We start from the raw sequence: 14,986 nt of genomic DNA on the forward strand, positions 1-14,986 counted from the left end.
TCTTTCCGTTTCCTTATCGCGTTCTCTGTTTGCTCTAATCTCTATCTGAAGGTTTTATCCCGTTTTAAAAATAATATTTCGGGCCGCTGGGTGCCCGAAGTTCGGATCGAGCAGTGCATCATAAACACAGAACTGCGCACCATGAGAACGCTTCAGCCTGACAAAGGAAAGAGCAGAGCCCAGGGCTCCCTGCCTCCTCTTCCTTTGCGCTTCAAGGCTCTGCCTTCATCAGGAGATGTCCTGAAGTTACCTCTACCCCCCGTTATCTGCTTTTCTCTGCCCATATTCCTGCAAGACAACCCCGTGGTTCTGGGTATGAATCCCTAAATGCTGCTTTCTGCATCCTCATTTGTACTTTAGGGAAGTTTGATGATGCGTAGCGTGTCCTGAAACGTGAGTGGTGTTTAAACCTGGTCAGTCATTAACTTGGTTTTATAAATGTTGGTGTTCTGAGTAAACGGGTGTTGGATGTGCCAGTGCCAGGCTGGGAGCGTGGGGTGGCTGTGGGCTCACCCTGTGCCACACACCCACCTGCAACACCTGCACAATGGCAGACAGCACTGCCAGCAGCCGAGTGGAGATAAGAGAATTGTGAGTCTTGCCCGGAAACTGAGTGCTCTCCGACCCCAGAGTTCACTCCTCCCAAAGAGGATTAAGACCTCTGCAGCTCTGTTGCTTCCCATGATTTGAGGAGTGGCTCTGCACAGAGGAACGTGATTCTTTTCCACTTGAAAGACAAGAATTGGAGCAGCAGCGCAGGATTGGCTCTGTGCCGTCAGAGGTAGGGAGCAGGGCAGCAACTGCATGACCAGGTGTCCTTCATGCGGGCAGGGGCTGGGACTGCATCGTCTCAGGGCAGAGCTCGTACCCAGGGGTGCAGCTCCCTTCCCCAGTGAGCACTGCCTGGCAGTTGAACTTCTTTTAGACACGATCCTATTTTACTGAATGAGCCCCAAACGAAGCATTAATGAAAACGTTCAGTTTGTTGCTTTTTCTCAAATCTCCCCATGCTGCTATTAGGAGTTTTACTATTGGAGAATAAAACTGCTTCCCAGATGTCAGAACTCGCCACTTTTGTGTCGTGTGCCCTGGCTGACAGGCTTTGTTGGTTATCCATCTCTAGAATGACAACAGAATTCAGGCTAGTTTTGGTTAAGCAAATTACAGTTATGCTTCTTTGGGCCAGGTGTGGATACGGACACAGTATTACTAACCCAGCTTTGATATTTGATATTGCTATCAGCTGTTGCCTACTTGTTTCAGTCCTTTTTGCCATATTTGCACTCTTTTCTCTCGCTGTGGCTGCTGGCTCTGCTTCTGCCCTTCTTAGCAGTCGGCGTTACCCTCTGTCCCCATGCAGAGCTCTGTTTTGCCATTTATTGCCACTAACACCATTTCCTCAGTCGTCATTCTTGGGATTCAGGCTGCTTACCTGTCTGCTCTCTGTCTCATTACAGTTCTCATTACAAACTGTCTGAAGAAGCTTTTTTGAGTATTCTTACTGTAGAATTTTATACCTCGTTCCTTAATGTGTAGCCTTAATGAAGTCAACCATTAACCTGCGTACACTGGTTGCTAAACCAGTGTGTATTAAAATGTTATTGAGATTTTCATTGCTTCCTGAGCAGATCCTTTCTGTGAGCTGTGTTTTTTTTTTGGCTACCATCAGTACGGTACACAAAATTTGCTTTCTAATGGAAATTTATAACAACTGCTTCTACTGAGCAGATCCTATACAAATGAATCATTTGCCTTTTGCTTTCCCCTTCCAGTCTGTCATACGTAAGAGCTGGGCTGATGGTTGGGCTAGATGATCTTATTGCTCATTCCAACCTTAATGATTCTGTGATATATAATTTGTAACATCTAAATTTTAGATGCGAGGACTTTGAAGTTCTATGCTATTTTATGTTATCCTGCTGTTATGCTGCAGTCTGCATGATCCAGACTATAAGTCATGCCGTAAGTCATCACTTTGGCTTCTAACAGTTGGAAGGTTTTAGAGATGCCCAAGCCAGAACTCTGGCATATGAAAACATACTCTTCCTGTCGCTCAGATCATTGGCAGACGGGGCTGTGCTCTGCACTTTGGCAGCAAAATGGCTGTTTTCAGGCAGAAGTTGAGTTTACTTTTTATTTTACAGCTGTTTGGATGAGTAAAAGTTTGTAGATAAACGTTCCTTTCTGTTTTTTAACCCTTCTGCCTTTATTCTGTTTTCTGCCTTTGATGGAAGTTACGCACAGGAACTTGGGCTTATGAAATTCAGTATTTATTTGAGCCTTCAGATTGACTCCAGTGATCAGATCGCTTCCCTTCTCTGCCTTTGTTTTTTGGGTGGAGCTGAGATGTTTGCTGGTTCTGTTGCTCTTGAGAATGTTGAAATGTTTAATTATGCTTCAAAACGCGTTTCAAGAGGTGGAAAAATACACTTGGTGCAAGTATGAAGGGTTTGGCTCTGTTGAGTCCCAGAGCTCTCACACTTCTCTTCATAATCTGCTTGTGGAATGACCCCATTACCACAGTAACATCAGGAAATAATCTCCTTTTCAGCAATAAGGCTCTCATGGTCACTCAGCATCGTGCAGCATCTTTGTTCTGTGCTCCTCAGTTGGCCATTTCCTTGGCAGTGTTGTGTGCTTCCTTCTTCCTGGGAAAATGTTCCTTTATCAGGAAGGATATTTATGGGATGGAATAGGTCTGAGAACAAGCAGAGGTTGCCATGAGCCTGCTGAGCTCGGGGTTATTGTGCTTACAGTGGTGGCAGGATAGCAGGGCATGTGATCTCTTCTCCTGTCCTTGCTAAGCCTGCCTTACTGTTAGTCTTTCCCTGCCTGAAGAGTCATGCAGTTGAGTTGGAATGGTCATCTAGTCCAACTCCCAGGAAGACCAACGGCGTTTCCTCTGAGGCTGAAAGATGGAAGGAGGGGAGGAGATTCAACCACTGGGGAAAGCATTGTGTTCAGGTGGATTCCTCAATCCCAAGGCACAGATGTCGGCAGGCTGAGCAGTTTCACCCCAGGGTGTCTCCATATGGTTCCTAAAAGATGAACTGAAGAACCTCCTTTATTTTATGCTTCCATAGTCATCAGTATGGAAAATGGTGAAGGGCTGGAGGTTGGACATGGTGATCTCAGTGGTCCTTTCCAACCTCAGTGGTTCTATGAAAAGTAAGTCCTCCTATGACATAAGTGGGAAAGCTCTCTATTTTTTTGCCAGCTGCATGTTTTCTGGAAATGTTCTGATTGAAAAAAGAAAATATTTATCTCACAACTTTTGGTGTTTTAGGTGCTAGAATTCCATTTTGTTTGAAGAGAAGGAAGCCAAATTAAATCCAAGATAATTTTGGTGCCTGCTGCTGTTTACTCTTCTGAAACGAGAAGTGCTTTGGTGTGAGATCAGCACTGTGTCTTTGTTTGTGTGTCACTCATGGGCAATCACAGCTCAGCTGATTTGTGCTGCAGGGCTTTTCTGGCACAGAACATCACTTTGGATCAGGGTGGTTAACCCTGAGGTGACCCATCTGCAATGCCCAGAGTGGTGCTGGTAGTGGTGCACCTTGAAGAATGCAATTGGTCATAAAAATGAGCTGCAGAGTGGGGTGATGTGCTTTTAAGTGCAGAGAGATGGGCAGACCTAGAACACGTAGAAGGAGAAATATCTTGAAGGAAATGAGTTGACTCAAAGCTGCCTGTACAAAAGATGTTAGGCAACATCATGGCAAGAGACGTGAAAAAGTTATGTCATGTGTTTACTTTCATCACTTTGAAATTCATCTTTTGTTTTTTTCCTTTGGCAGTGGCAGTTTTAGTCCTGTAATACCTGTATTAATACAACATGAGGTTCTGTTGTTGTTGTGAGTTGGGCTCCTTTGATATGAACTCCCAAAAAGTGAATTTTTACCTTGCTGCTGTGATTTACTTCATTCACTTTTCAGTCTTTGCAATAGACATCAAGATTTCCCTTATTTGTAATCTACTCTTGGAAAAACTCATGGATCTGTATCAGCCATCACTTTTTCTCCATACCCTTTTAAATACAAACCAGGAGCAATTGCTTGTGCTGCTTTCCTGAGCTTGCTGTGTTAACCCCTGAGTTATCCTGGTGCAAAAGTGCCCTAAACTGCAGAACCAGAGGGAGAGCAGCCGGCAGCAGCGCTTCAGGCCTCTCTCTTAATTACTTATTCATTCAGCTAAAAGTGAAATGTGATCTTGTTTGCCTGACCTGCCAGGAGGTAATAGCATTCCGTTTCTTTTCTTAACTGTGTGAAAGAGAAATGGAAGTTTCAATGGCATCCTTCATTTATTCATTTACACAGGGGAAGCTGTGAGCTCCGAGGAGAGGCGCAGCCGCTCTGCGTTCCTAACCAGGCTCAGCAGAAGGGAACAGCATCAGTGTATGGACCATTACCCAAACCCAGAGCTGCTGTGGGAGTACACATTTTGGCTTCTCTGCCCTGATCTCTTGCACAAATTCATTGGTAATTAATGCTGTTCAAACATTATTTTCCTAAAAATTGTTTCTTGGGGCAGCAGCGTGGCGATGCTGCTCGTAATTCTGCTTTGCACGAGCTGTGTCCAATTGCTGTTTTCGTGGCAGCTCGGGTATTAAAATCCACAGTTGTTCCCTTTTCTCTCCAAAGGCACATTACAGTTCAGCTTACAGCTTTTTCTAATTGCTTGCAAAGCTGCTGACTTGTGGAAGCACATTAGGCACCCGGCACTGTAAAGCTGGTGATCTCTTACATAAAAATATTAGCCCCAATATTTTTGTGTGCGTGCTTTTGAGCACGTTGGCTTTTATGGCCGAGTTTAGACCCTCTGGTAAAACAAGAACCCTAATGGAACAGTTGGAAGCCCCTTTAAAAGGGGATCACAGCACTGCGTGTGCTCTGGGTGACGTTCAGCTTTGATTAACGGCTGTAATAAAGCTTGCATCTGTGGTGTTATTTTCCCAAGGAAATCCAGGAGGGAACACTGAATACAAGCCTGCTTTTGGTTTGTCTGGTCTATTTCCATCCCACTGTGCTTTCAGATGGGTTGCTGGGGGGGTTTAACGAGGGCTGGTGTAGGAGATGGGCTGCCTGCAGGAGGATGGGAGGCAGGATGTGCTGAGCAGCCCAGCATGGATCCTCCCAACAGCAGCACTCCCTGCCCCTCTGTGCCACCTCCAAGGTTTCTCTGGCGGAGCTACTGCTGCTCCTGGATGAGGACGGCAGTCCTGGTAAGGTGCTTGTCATCACCTCTCACCTTTCCTTCTTTCCCTTCTTCTCTCTGCTTTCTCTGCACTATGCAGGACATGCTGCTTGTGTGATGAGGTGCTTGCAGCATCCCCTCCATCTTGCTCCCAGCTTTCCTGGGCTTTGCAGAAGGGCCGAAAATCAGTCGGCGGTGTGAAAAAGAAACCCAGGTTGTGACTTTGTGCTGTGCAGTGAGCCCTGATTCCCTTTTCAGCAGGGTTCTCTGCAGTGCGTGGCGAGCAGACAGGGAAGGCTCTGTGCTGTGTTACTGCTGCAGCTCGGGGCTGCCTCACACACCTCATGATCTCTTCTCTGGAGCCATGGTGCAGGTTTAGTCGATGTTTCTGCTGTCAAAAATAAACAGAAGAAAGTTGCAGTTGTTGTACATGGTGGGATCTGAAGAAACTTTGGAAGCTTGTCCTTTTCCTGTTCTTGCTTTCTTTTGGCTCCCTGTGTCAGAGCACAGATCTCACTCTCCCTCCTCCAAACCTGTCCCCCTGCATCCTTCCACTGGTCAGACTCCAGCTGGGCTGGAAGTGATATGTGCTTCTGATAAGAGTCAGTGTGAACCATACAGACCTGCAGGCAGCAGTCTCCAGCTTAATTAAAGGTTATCAGATCTGTATGAATGCTCAAACATTAACCACTTCAGTGCTGAATTCTTCAGACACTGGTCTCAAAGCTTGCCTTTTCCTGGGAGTTTTTGGGGCAGTCGGTCTGTAGCTATAGGAATAGCCACCTTCCTTATGATTTAGTTGGGGTTAGAACCTTTGTAACCCACGCTGTCAGACAACAGTAAGAGGTTTGCTTCACCTTTCCTTCTTGCAGCTCTGGAGGTAGTGCTGCACGGCTGCCTCCAAAGCTTGAACATTTGCTTCTTGTGCAGGGATGTAGGAAAGCTGACACAGATTTAACACAGCCTACAAATCAAACTCTGCAAATGGAAAAAAAAAAATAATAATAAAAATCTGGGAGGTGAATCAGACAAAATATTGCATTTTGAACAAAAGTAATGATTCGGTGCATTTCCTCAGCGTATTTGGAGTCCTCTCCTTGTTCACAGACTCTAGGGGAAGTTCCCTAGCTGTGTGAATCAAAGAACTGTGCTCTTCTCCCCACCAGTGCTGTTGTTGGGTGTTTCTGACAGCAGGATTCCTGATACAGAAGCCTAAAATACCCCTGGGCTGCTTCTTGATCCCATTTTGAAGGTCCTGTCCTTTAGTGATAGGGGGGAAAGAGGTGTTCTAAGGCTTTAGCTCAGACTTGAAGAGCAGCTGAAGCAGAGATGTGTGGAGTTTGATTTAGGGCTGCATTATGACCTGCATTTGAGGAGTCTGAATATTACTGGGATTAAAGAGTTGCAATATATTCTGCATGGGTAAGTGGGGAGGTGGCTGGTTTCATTGCTCATCACCAGTATCTATGCTAGAAGTTGTCCTCGTTTCTTAAAATCTGTTCCCAGGGAGCTAAGAATGTGAGGTTGAATGTATTTTGATTCATGTGAACGTGTTTTGATTTGTTTTATCTGAGACATACCAGTCTGTGCTCAGTGACCAGTAGTAGAGTTACATCATTTAATCTCATTTTCAGCATACAACTTGATGTTTTTATTGCCAAACTTCTGTCTTTCCTATTCGACCACCCCACCCCGTAGCACACAGCCCAATCACCGCTGTGCCATTCTTTCTTTTTCAGGTGAACAATCAGAATAATGTTCAACATAAACCTGTTGGAGAACCTGAAGGTTTACATCAGCAGCCGGCCTCCGCTCGTGGTCTTTATGATCAGCGTAAGCGCTATGGCAATAGCTTTTCTGACACTGGGTTATTTCTTTAAGATCAAGGAGATCAAGTCACCAGAAATGACAGAGGTATGGTACGAGTACTGATTTGTAAAACATCCCCAACGCTGAATGTCAATGAATGAATTGTATTTTCCCCCCTCAGAAACCCTTTTCTGGAAGTACACAGTCTTATGGGATATTGTCTTTGATATACTCCCTGCTAATTTTAATAGGAAGGTGACATTGGTGTGAATGTTTGAACAGTTTATTATTTTAGTTTCTGGGTGAGGCCGAACCATCTGACGTGGATCTTCCTTAGAGTAACCAGGAGCCATTCTTTTCCTTAATCCCTTGTGTCAGCTAGCTTGTTTGTGAAACTTCTGATCTTGTCTAGCACTGCTGTTCCATAATGAGGAAAGCCTTGTTGGAGAGTGCTCATAGTTTGAGCTTGGTGAGAATGAACCGAGCCAGTACATTCTTTCTGGAGTTTAAAGAAGGATGTTCCTGCAGCTTGAGCCAGTGGTTGGGATTGAATACCAAACACTCATAAACTACTTGCCTGTTGTCGAGATGGCCGTGGAGGTGTTTGTGTTCACTTCCTGAGCTGTGTAACTCACACTGGGTGGCTTGGAACTGCAGCTAGGCGGTATGTAGCAAGGTCTGTGCTGCTGCAGGAGGGGCAGCCTGTGGTTAGCTTGCTGATCTGTGCTAAACCTTTGCGTTTGTTTTAAGGACTGGAATACTTTCCTCCTGAGATTCAATGATTTGGACTTCTGTATATCTGAGAATGAAACCCTGAAGCATCTCATCAATGACACCACAACTCCAGAAAGTACAGTCACCAGCGGGCAGGCAAGATCTTCCACGCAGTCCCCACAGACTCTTGAGGACTCCGGTCCCATCAACATCTCTGTTACAATCACTTTGACACTGGACCCACTCAGACCATTTGGCGGATATTCCCGCAACATCACACATCTAAGTTCCACCATTTTTGGACACCAGATTGGACTCTCAGGTATGCAAGACTTGGCTTTTATAAGTTTGAACAATACCCTAAACTCACCAGTGTCATAAATAAGAATCGTTAAGGTTGAAAAGACCACTAGGATCATCTAGGCCAACCATTGATCATTTAATCCAACCATCAGCTTTAGCTTTGATAATGTATCTTTAGTTTCAAAAATGTATGTTACCAGATATGTTGTGAGTGCAGTCCTATGTGGAACCCTTTTCTTTGCTAGACAAACTTTTCCCTGCGTTCAGAATGGGAAAGAATCTTCAGATTTACCAGGATGAGACTTTGCAGTGTGAAGCGACAAACTTAATGACAATGGAAGGTTATTTTTAAGCCAAAAAATTCTAAGCAACAAAACCTTCAACAAGTGACCGTTGGGAGAGTTGTGTCTTGATGCAACTTCAAATGTTTGTCACATTTCAAAGGCATTAATGGTTGGTGCTTCAGCAATCTATCTTCTAAGAAGTACAGATCTAATATCTGAAGTGTGTACAGCATTTTAATATTGCAGACAGCAACAAATGCTTAAAATTTCTGTGGTGTGAAGACCTCTTATGTGGCTGTTCTGACAGTTTTGTCAGGAGATAACACTATTAATAATAGAACCCCAGTAAATGTAAGCTTTTAGCCCAGGTTGCATTTCATAATCATATCAGAAGGTGTCCAGAGGTCTGGAAAGAAACAGTAGTCATAGCTGTAAATTGATGTTCTTGTATTTGTGTTATTTTGTTACTGCTTTATGAGCTATCAGATGCAAGTTCCATTTCAAGCAGCCTGGATTTATTTTCTGTATGAAGATGAATATATCCACGTGGAGTACAGTATCTGTTAGCATCTTTTCAGAAATGTGAACTTCTGAAATAGCAAATATTCAACAAAGTCTTAAGCAGGAAAAAGACAATAAGTTATTTTACTTTCTAATACAATTCTCTGAATGTGTATTAATTCATTTACAAGTATTGAGGTTTTCATTTCTGAGAGGAGCCTGATGCCCTCACTTCTTTTGAGGGCAGGAGAGATTAGATAGGCCAGCAGCTGTTGGCTTTTCTTGCTGTTCCCGGGTTGGTTTTGTTGGTTTGCTTTGCAGTTTTTTTTGTTTGCAGGGGCTTTGTTTCATTTTATTTGGTTTTATTTGGTTTTAAACATTCTCTTTGCTTTCTGCATTGTTAGTAGGGATGCCAAGTGACTTCAAAGGTATAGACTCAGGCTCAGGTTGCCTTCTTCATCAGTTGCACGCTGTCCTTATCCTTGTGGTTGTTGCTCAGATACTTTTGTGATTGAAAACCAGCTTTCTTCCTCTCCTCTCTTTTCTCAAAGGCAGAGAATCCCATGAGGAGATAAACATTACGTTCACACTGCCGGCTGCCTGGAATTCAGACGACTGTGTTCTTCATGGTCACTGCGAGCAGGTTGTGTTCACAACCTGCATGACTGTGACAGCAGCCAGCAATGTATTCCCTGTCACAGTGTAAGTGGATTTTAAACACTTCATTGACTGGTTGCTGGGAGATTAACCTCTCGGCAGCTTCTCTGAGGCTGGCACATCCTGATGGATGATGTTGTGACTGTGCAAATGGTGTGCCTGCTTCCCTTCCCAATTGAAAGAACCCTGTCTCGAGTTTGGGGGGTTTTGCTGTCTTTCAGCAACACTAGATTTTTCAGAGAGTGTTTTGACTCCAGGCATACCTGACTTTCAGCATGCAACCTGTGATTTAAACTTCAGTAGGAACAACAGAATCAGTGAAATTTAAGTTATCCTATAATGCAGTTTCACTGCCTGGTATGAGAGCTAAGGCTTGACTCGGAGGTTCTTATCCTCTTCCCTGCTGAGAGATCAGCAGAAGCTGAATGTTGCTTTGCTGCCAAACCCACTAAGCACAGCCCTTTCATCAGAATCATTTCCCTTTGTCTCCTCTGAACCCCTGCCACTCTGCAGTGCACTCGGGAAGACCATAGACAGGTTCTCTTGACTGTACGAAGCCATATGAAAGCCAGTATTTTTCTAATTAAGCTATGGGGTGTTGGCTTACTGGCACAACATGTAGTTAAATTCTAACGTTAGGGTAGTACTCATTTGGTGTTATATGCTCTTTTGGCTAATCCTTGGGGTTTTTGCTGTTTTGGAGATCCAGAATAAAATTGTGTTTTATGCAGCTGCGAAGACTTAGGCATGACTCTGTCTTGTAACTCTTACTGAATGTAGAGAATGGCAATTAGCGTGCTAATTATTTCTGTTTTTCTGCAGTCAACCACCACATTGTGTTCCTGAAACATACAGCAATGCTACGCTTTGGTACAAGATCTTTACCACAGCAAGGGACTCTAATACCAAGTATGCACAGGATTATAACCCCTTCTGGTGTTACAAAGGAGCAATTGGAAAAGTGTATCATGCTTTAAATCCCAAACTAACTGTTATAGTTCCAGATGTAAGTGCCACAACATTTTTCTATCTTGTGTTAAGGAAATGCTTAACTGTAGCTTAAGTGAATAGGATTCTGTTCATGTCCTAAAATAGTCAGATGTGGTGATGGCTTACTGTGTAGTGCAGGGGCTGAGACAGAGTTAGGTGTGCTTTACCTGTGGTGGGTGTGATGCTCTTTGTGTTATCTCCATGGCCCTTGCAATGGGTAATAACCAGTTTTGAAGTCAGTTGGCAAAAAGCACTGCTGGTGTATGGGAAGAGATCTCTAGGACAGATTTTTAACATGAGGAGCATTTTTGGCTCCTTATGTGCCACAATCAATTTCATTACAATGCCAGCCTTGTATAGGGGAGAAAGCTGATTCATGAAGTAATTTCTGTGCTGATTTGGTAATTATTGCTTTAATAGAAAGTGTCAACTACTGGTGCATTGTCAGTGAATGGTTTTAATTCCCTATGCAGGATGATCGCTCTCTAATAAACCTACATCTCATGCATACCAGTTACTTTCTTTTTGTGATGGTGATTACAATGTTCTGCTATGCAGTTATTAAAGGCAGACCAAGCAAACTGAGACAAAGCAATACAGAATTCTGCTCTGAAAAGGTGAGTTTGTGTAATAACAAAGTACTGACTCTGATAACATAAAGCCTCCTTTTGTATGTACTGCAGACTGGTTGTTCTTATCTCTTGAAGTGTAGATTTAATTCCTTTTCAAAGCGACAGGAGTTTTTCATCGTGGGCAGTAAGGAAGGGTGCTGCAAAATACAGATGTGTTCTGTGTAGATCCTCAGGTAGATTTCTCTCCTGCAGAGGTGGATTAGTGCAGTTCAGTCAGTACCATAATACGACTGCCACTCCACCTCTGATGTTATTCTCATTATTTTGTATATAACATTGAATAGATAGCACTGAATGGGTTTATCTTTCACCACAACCTACTGAAAATAAAATGTAATTTTTGAATCAAATATACTACGTATTTCTAGTGGCTGCTGATCAGAATTAAAGCAATCACAAAGGTAATGGAACAGTCATTCAGCACTGCATTGGAGCTGCACATTGCTTGCAGGATTAAATATGAATGTGTTTATTGTAAATTAGGAAGTGGATGCCGGCTCCTTTTGATCTTAATGACGTTTTATAGTATAAGCAGTTTTGTTCTGTATTGTTTCTAAACAGATTATGTGAAGCACAAAACATTCTCAGATTTACTTTGATCCTTTCCAAGTTAGACCTTCAAGGTTCTTTGAAAAGCTGGAGGGCAGATATGCCAGCTGTGTGGAGATAAGCAATATCACTGTTACCAGATTAAGAATTTGACTTTAACGAAATGTTTTCTTTTTCTTTTGTTTAGGTTGCTTTGTCAGAAGCATAATCCATCCTCTCATCTTACTGAGAATGACTGAGAACCGTAATCATTGCCTGCTGAACCCAGAATGGGTCTTGACACTCTGTGAATACATTATCTTGCAATGTTGGTTTATTCCAACCAAAGACATTTCAAGTGCCTGTAATTGATTTGTACATATTTATAAGGGTGTATTCAGAATAGATGATGCACTTGTTCCGCATTGTAGTGCGGCCAGAAGCGTTCAGTCTTTACCTGTGGACATAGCTGAATGTTGGTGTAGATATGTTTAGTGATACGGCTACATATAGTCAGAGCAAGATATTTTTGTCTAGCTGCATCTGGGCAGGTTAAGATGCCTTTGCAAATGTCTCAAACCAACAAATCTTTGTTATTTGCCCAATGATATGTACAGTGTGTTTGAAACGGTATGCACCTTTGATATAATACTGCATTTCCAGAGCCACCAATCTACTACATGACTTAAATGTGTGTTTGTGTGGCCTGATACCTTCTTCCATTTGCTCCTTGCTTGCGAGAAAAGATATCAACAGTTTTAGGTTTATTTTTGGGGGAAAAAAGAAATACATATACACATTTTAATAGTGCTGTATTTAGGACAAACTTGTGCTTTTATTCATAGTAAAAACTTAAGAAGTGAAGTCCCATTTTAAAATCTTTCTTATTGAAAACTAAGTTTGATTCTTACTGTTATTTTTTTTTCCCATTTGGCCCGCTGAATGCCAGAGGGTCAGTCAGCACTGAGACTGCCTGGGAAGCTTTCTGCTTGGCCTCCCATCCGCAGCCCTCAAACCTGGAACGTGCATCTATGCTGCAGAGCAGCTCTCTGTCAGCCTTCTTTCTAGAAAGTGACACTTGGTAAAAAGATGCATTGTGCTGTCTGTCGGGGCTCTGCACAGCCTCAGGCAAGTGCAAATAATGAAAGGAAAAGAAATCCTGTCCTCTGTTACAAAGCCTCACTCTGGGGCTCTCCATCCATCTCTGAGGGGCAGCGGAAAATGACACTTTTATTAGCTGAGGCCAATTTCCATTTAATGCTGTCCACTCAGGGGAAGATGACAAGGAGGGAACTAGGGCTGTCGTGATCAAGGTCAAAGAAACCACACAGTAAAACTCATACTGTTTTCTGTGTCCATTCTTCAATCAGAGGAGCTTTATTATGTGTATTTTTCTCTTTTCCGTTCTGGCTTTTGCTGTTTATTTCCCTCATGTTATTCAGTAACCTCATTAATTTTCAGGAGTTGTGGTTTTCCTGCAGACATTTCCACCACTGCTTTTAAAATCTCACTGGTTGCCTTAATTGACCTTTCATCTTCTCTTTGTAGCGTAGGTCTGCAAAAATACACTTATGGGCTTTTTTCTCTCTCTGTTCCTTTGGTAAATTTCACTCTAAACTACACAAAACAAGACGACTCAAGTCAAAATCTTACAGTCTCCATTGTGCTGACATGAGATTCTTAGTTTATTACCAGTAGACACTGTTGTGGATGGTACCCTGCTGGTCTGTGGGCCTGTATATATAAGACTTCAGCAGTCAGTAAGTTTGCTTCAAGTGCTCTGAAGAGCAGTCAAGGGTCACACTTTTTGATTAGAACGTTTCCATTCCAGAATTCAGTTACTTAAGCAGTGGTAACTAATAAATTTTGTTCTCCAGTGATGTTAAAGCAAAGCTCAAGAGATGGCCCAGTTTGAAGTCTAGGGATAAAACGAAGCTTCCAGTTTTCTCCTGATGCTGCTATGGGCTAATATTGCTTCATTGACATGGGTCAGCAAGGTAAAGCAGCTTCTCATGGAAATTGTCCGAGCTGTTCCTGATCCATGCAAACTACCTTCTGCTTTAGTGCTGACTGTGAGAGTTGCCTGAGAGGGTGGCTTGATGTGGGGACCAAAGGCAGGAAGAGGAAAGCGATTGGGGTGGTGCTGCGGGTTCTAGAAGTACCTAGAGAACACAGATAGTGACTCCTTTAAAAAGGCAAACCCACCCCCTTCCAGCAAACTAAAAATCCACCTCCAGATGTCCCATTTACAAATTGGTCTGTTGGGGAAAAACATGTATATATATATATTTTTTAATCTGGTTTTGCTATTTGGTAATGAGAGGAGCCTGCTTTGTGGTTCATCACCCACTGTATGGAAATACAGAGAAATACTGAGATTGTGACCAATGGAAGCAAAAGGGAAAATGTTAAAGAGCTGTGTTTTTGGCCTTAGTTTTCCCTTTGCCCCATTACTGCAGCAGGGAGGAAGGTGTCCATCAGGTTGGGTTGCTGCAATCCTGAGGAATATCAGATTGTTCCTAGGCATGATGTAAAACAAGTTAAATGCAGCCAAACAGAAAAATAAAAACTTAATATTAGAGTTCAGATCATATTGATCTTTCCTTTTTTTTTTTGTTGTTGTTGTTGTTTTCTTTTTCTTTTGAACTATGACTTGAATCAGTTTTGATTCTATTTGTATGTGTTTTCTTGTTCTTAGAAAGCTGCCATTTTCTTTTGCGTTTTTCTTTGGCATTACATAGAAAATCTGAGCCTTGGTTTTCAACCCTCTGCAGGTGGTTGTAGGGTTAAGATGGCTTTTTTTGTTTTGTTCTTACATTTCACTTGTCTTGTTGCATGACGGTTCATAGCTGATTTGGAAATGACATTTCTCTCCTAGATTAATTTTGTGTTTGTATGATGTGCATATTGCTTTGCAGAATAAAAACAATGAAGTTTACTCTGTTGTCTTTCTTTCTCCTCACCAGTTGCTATGGAGGTTTCAGAAGCCATTTACATTACATCGACCCTTGGAAGAGATTGGTAGTGGAGTTTGTAATAGGTTGGAATTTCAAATGTTGCTGTACTTACAGTGCATGTAGAATTGATGGAAGAGTTTTTTATCTATCGTGAGGTAGGGAATCTAATGCTATATAGTTGCTATAATGGAGAATTTATGATCTACTTATCTCTCCTGTTGCCTTTATAGGGCTCTGCTTGTCTTTTTGTCTCTCTTAATCAGTCACAGGTACATAAAGCTTGCTTTACTGATACAATACAGGTCTCTGTGCTGAATACACAGGTGGAGCAAATGTTGTTTGTCCTTCATGTTGTCAACATTCTTTAGGTTTAGCAGCAAAATGCTCAGGGTGTTGATTTCTCACTGCAGTAAGGTCC

General features: G+C 42.7%; 1 protein-coding gene across 3 annotated transcripts; it reads left to right on the forward strand.

Moving 5' to 3' along the window:
- The first annotated feature begins 173 nt into the window (after positions 1–173).
- Positions 174–14,549, forward strand: TMEM248 (transmembrane protein 248). 3 transcript variants are annotated; one of them, XM_019621891.2, is made up of 7 exons: positions 174–313; positions 6,933–7,107; positions 7,753–8,038; positions 9,356–9,506; positions 10,284–10,467; positions 10,925–11,068; positions 11,820–14,549. In XM_019621891.2, exons 2-7 carry the CDS (start codon positions 6,949–6,951, stop codon positions 11,838–11,840), a joined length of 945 nt encoding a protein of 314 aa, XP_019477436.1. In that variant the 5' UTR covers positions 174–313; positions 6,933–6,948; the 3' UTR covers positions 11,841–14,549. The 3 variants fall into 3 exon arrangements, with proteins under 3 accessions (XP_019477436.1, XP_010720035.1, XP_003211765.2); XM_010721733.3 differs by lacking the exon at positions 174–313 and adding an exon at positions 763–781; XM_003211717.2 differs by lacking the exon at positions 174–313 and adding an exon at positions 4,317–4,478.
- The last annotated feature ends 437 nt before the right edge of the window (positions 14,550–14,986 follow it).

Source organism: Meleagris gallopavo, chromosome 21 (assembly GCF_000146605.3).
Source record: "Meleagris gallopavo isolate NT-WF06-2002-E0010 breed Aviagen turkey brand Nicholas breeding stock chromosome 21, Turkey_5.1, whole genome shotgun sequence".
Classification (NCBI taxonomy): Eukaryota; Metazoa; Chordata; class Aves; order Galliformes; family Phasianidae; genus Meleagris; species Meleagris gallopavo.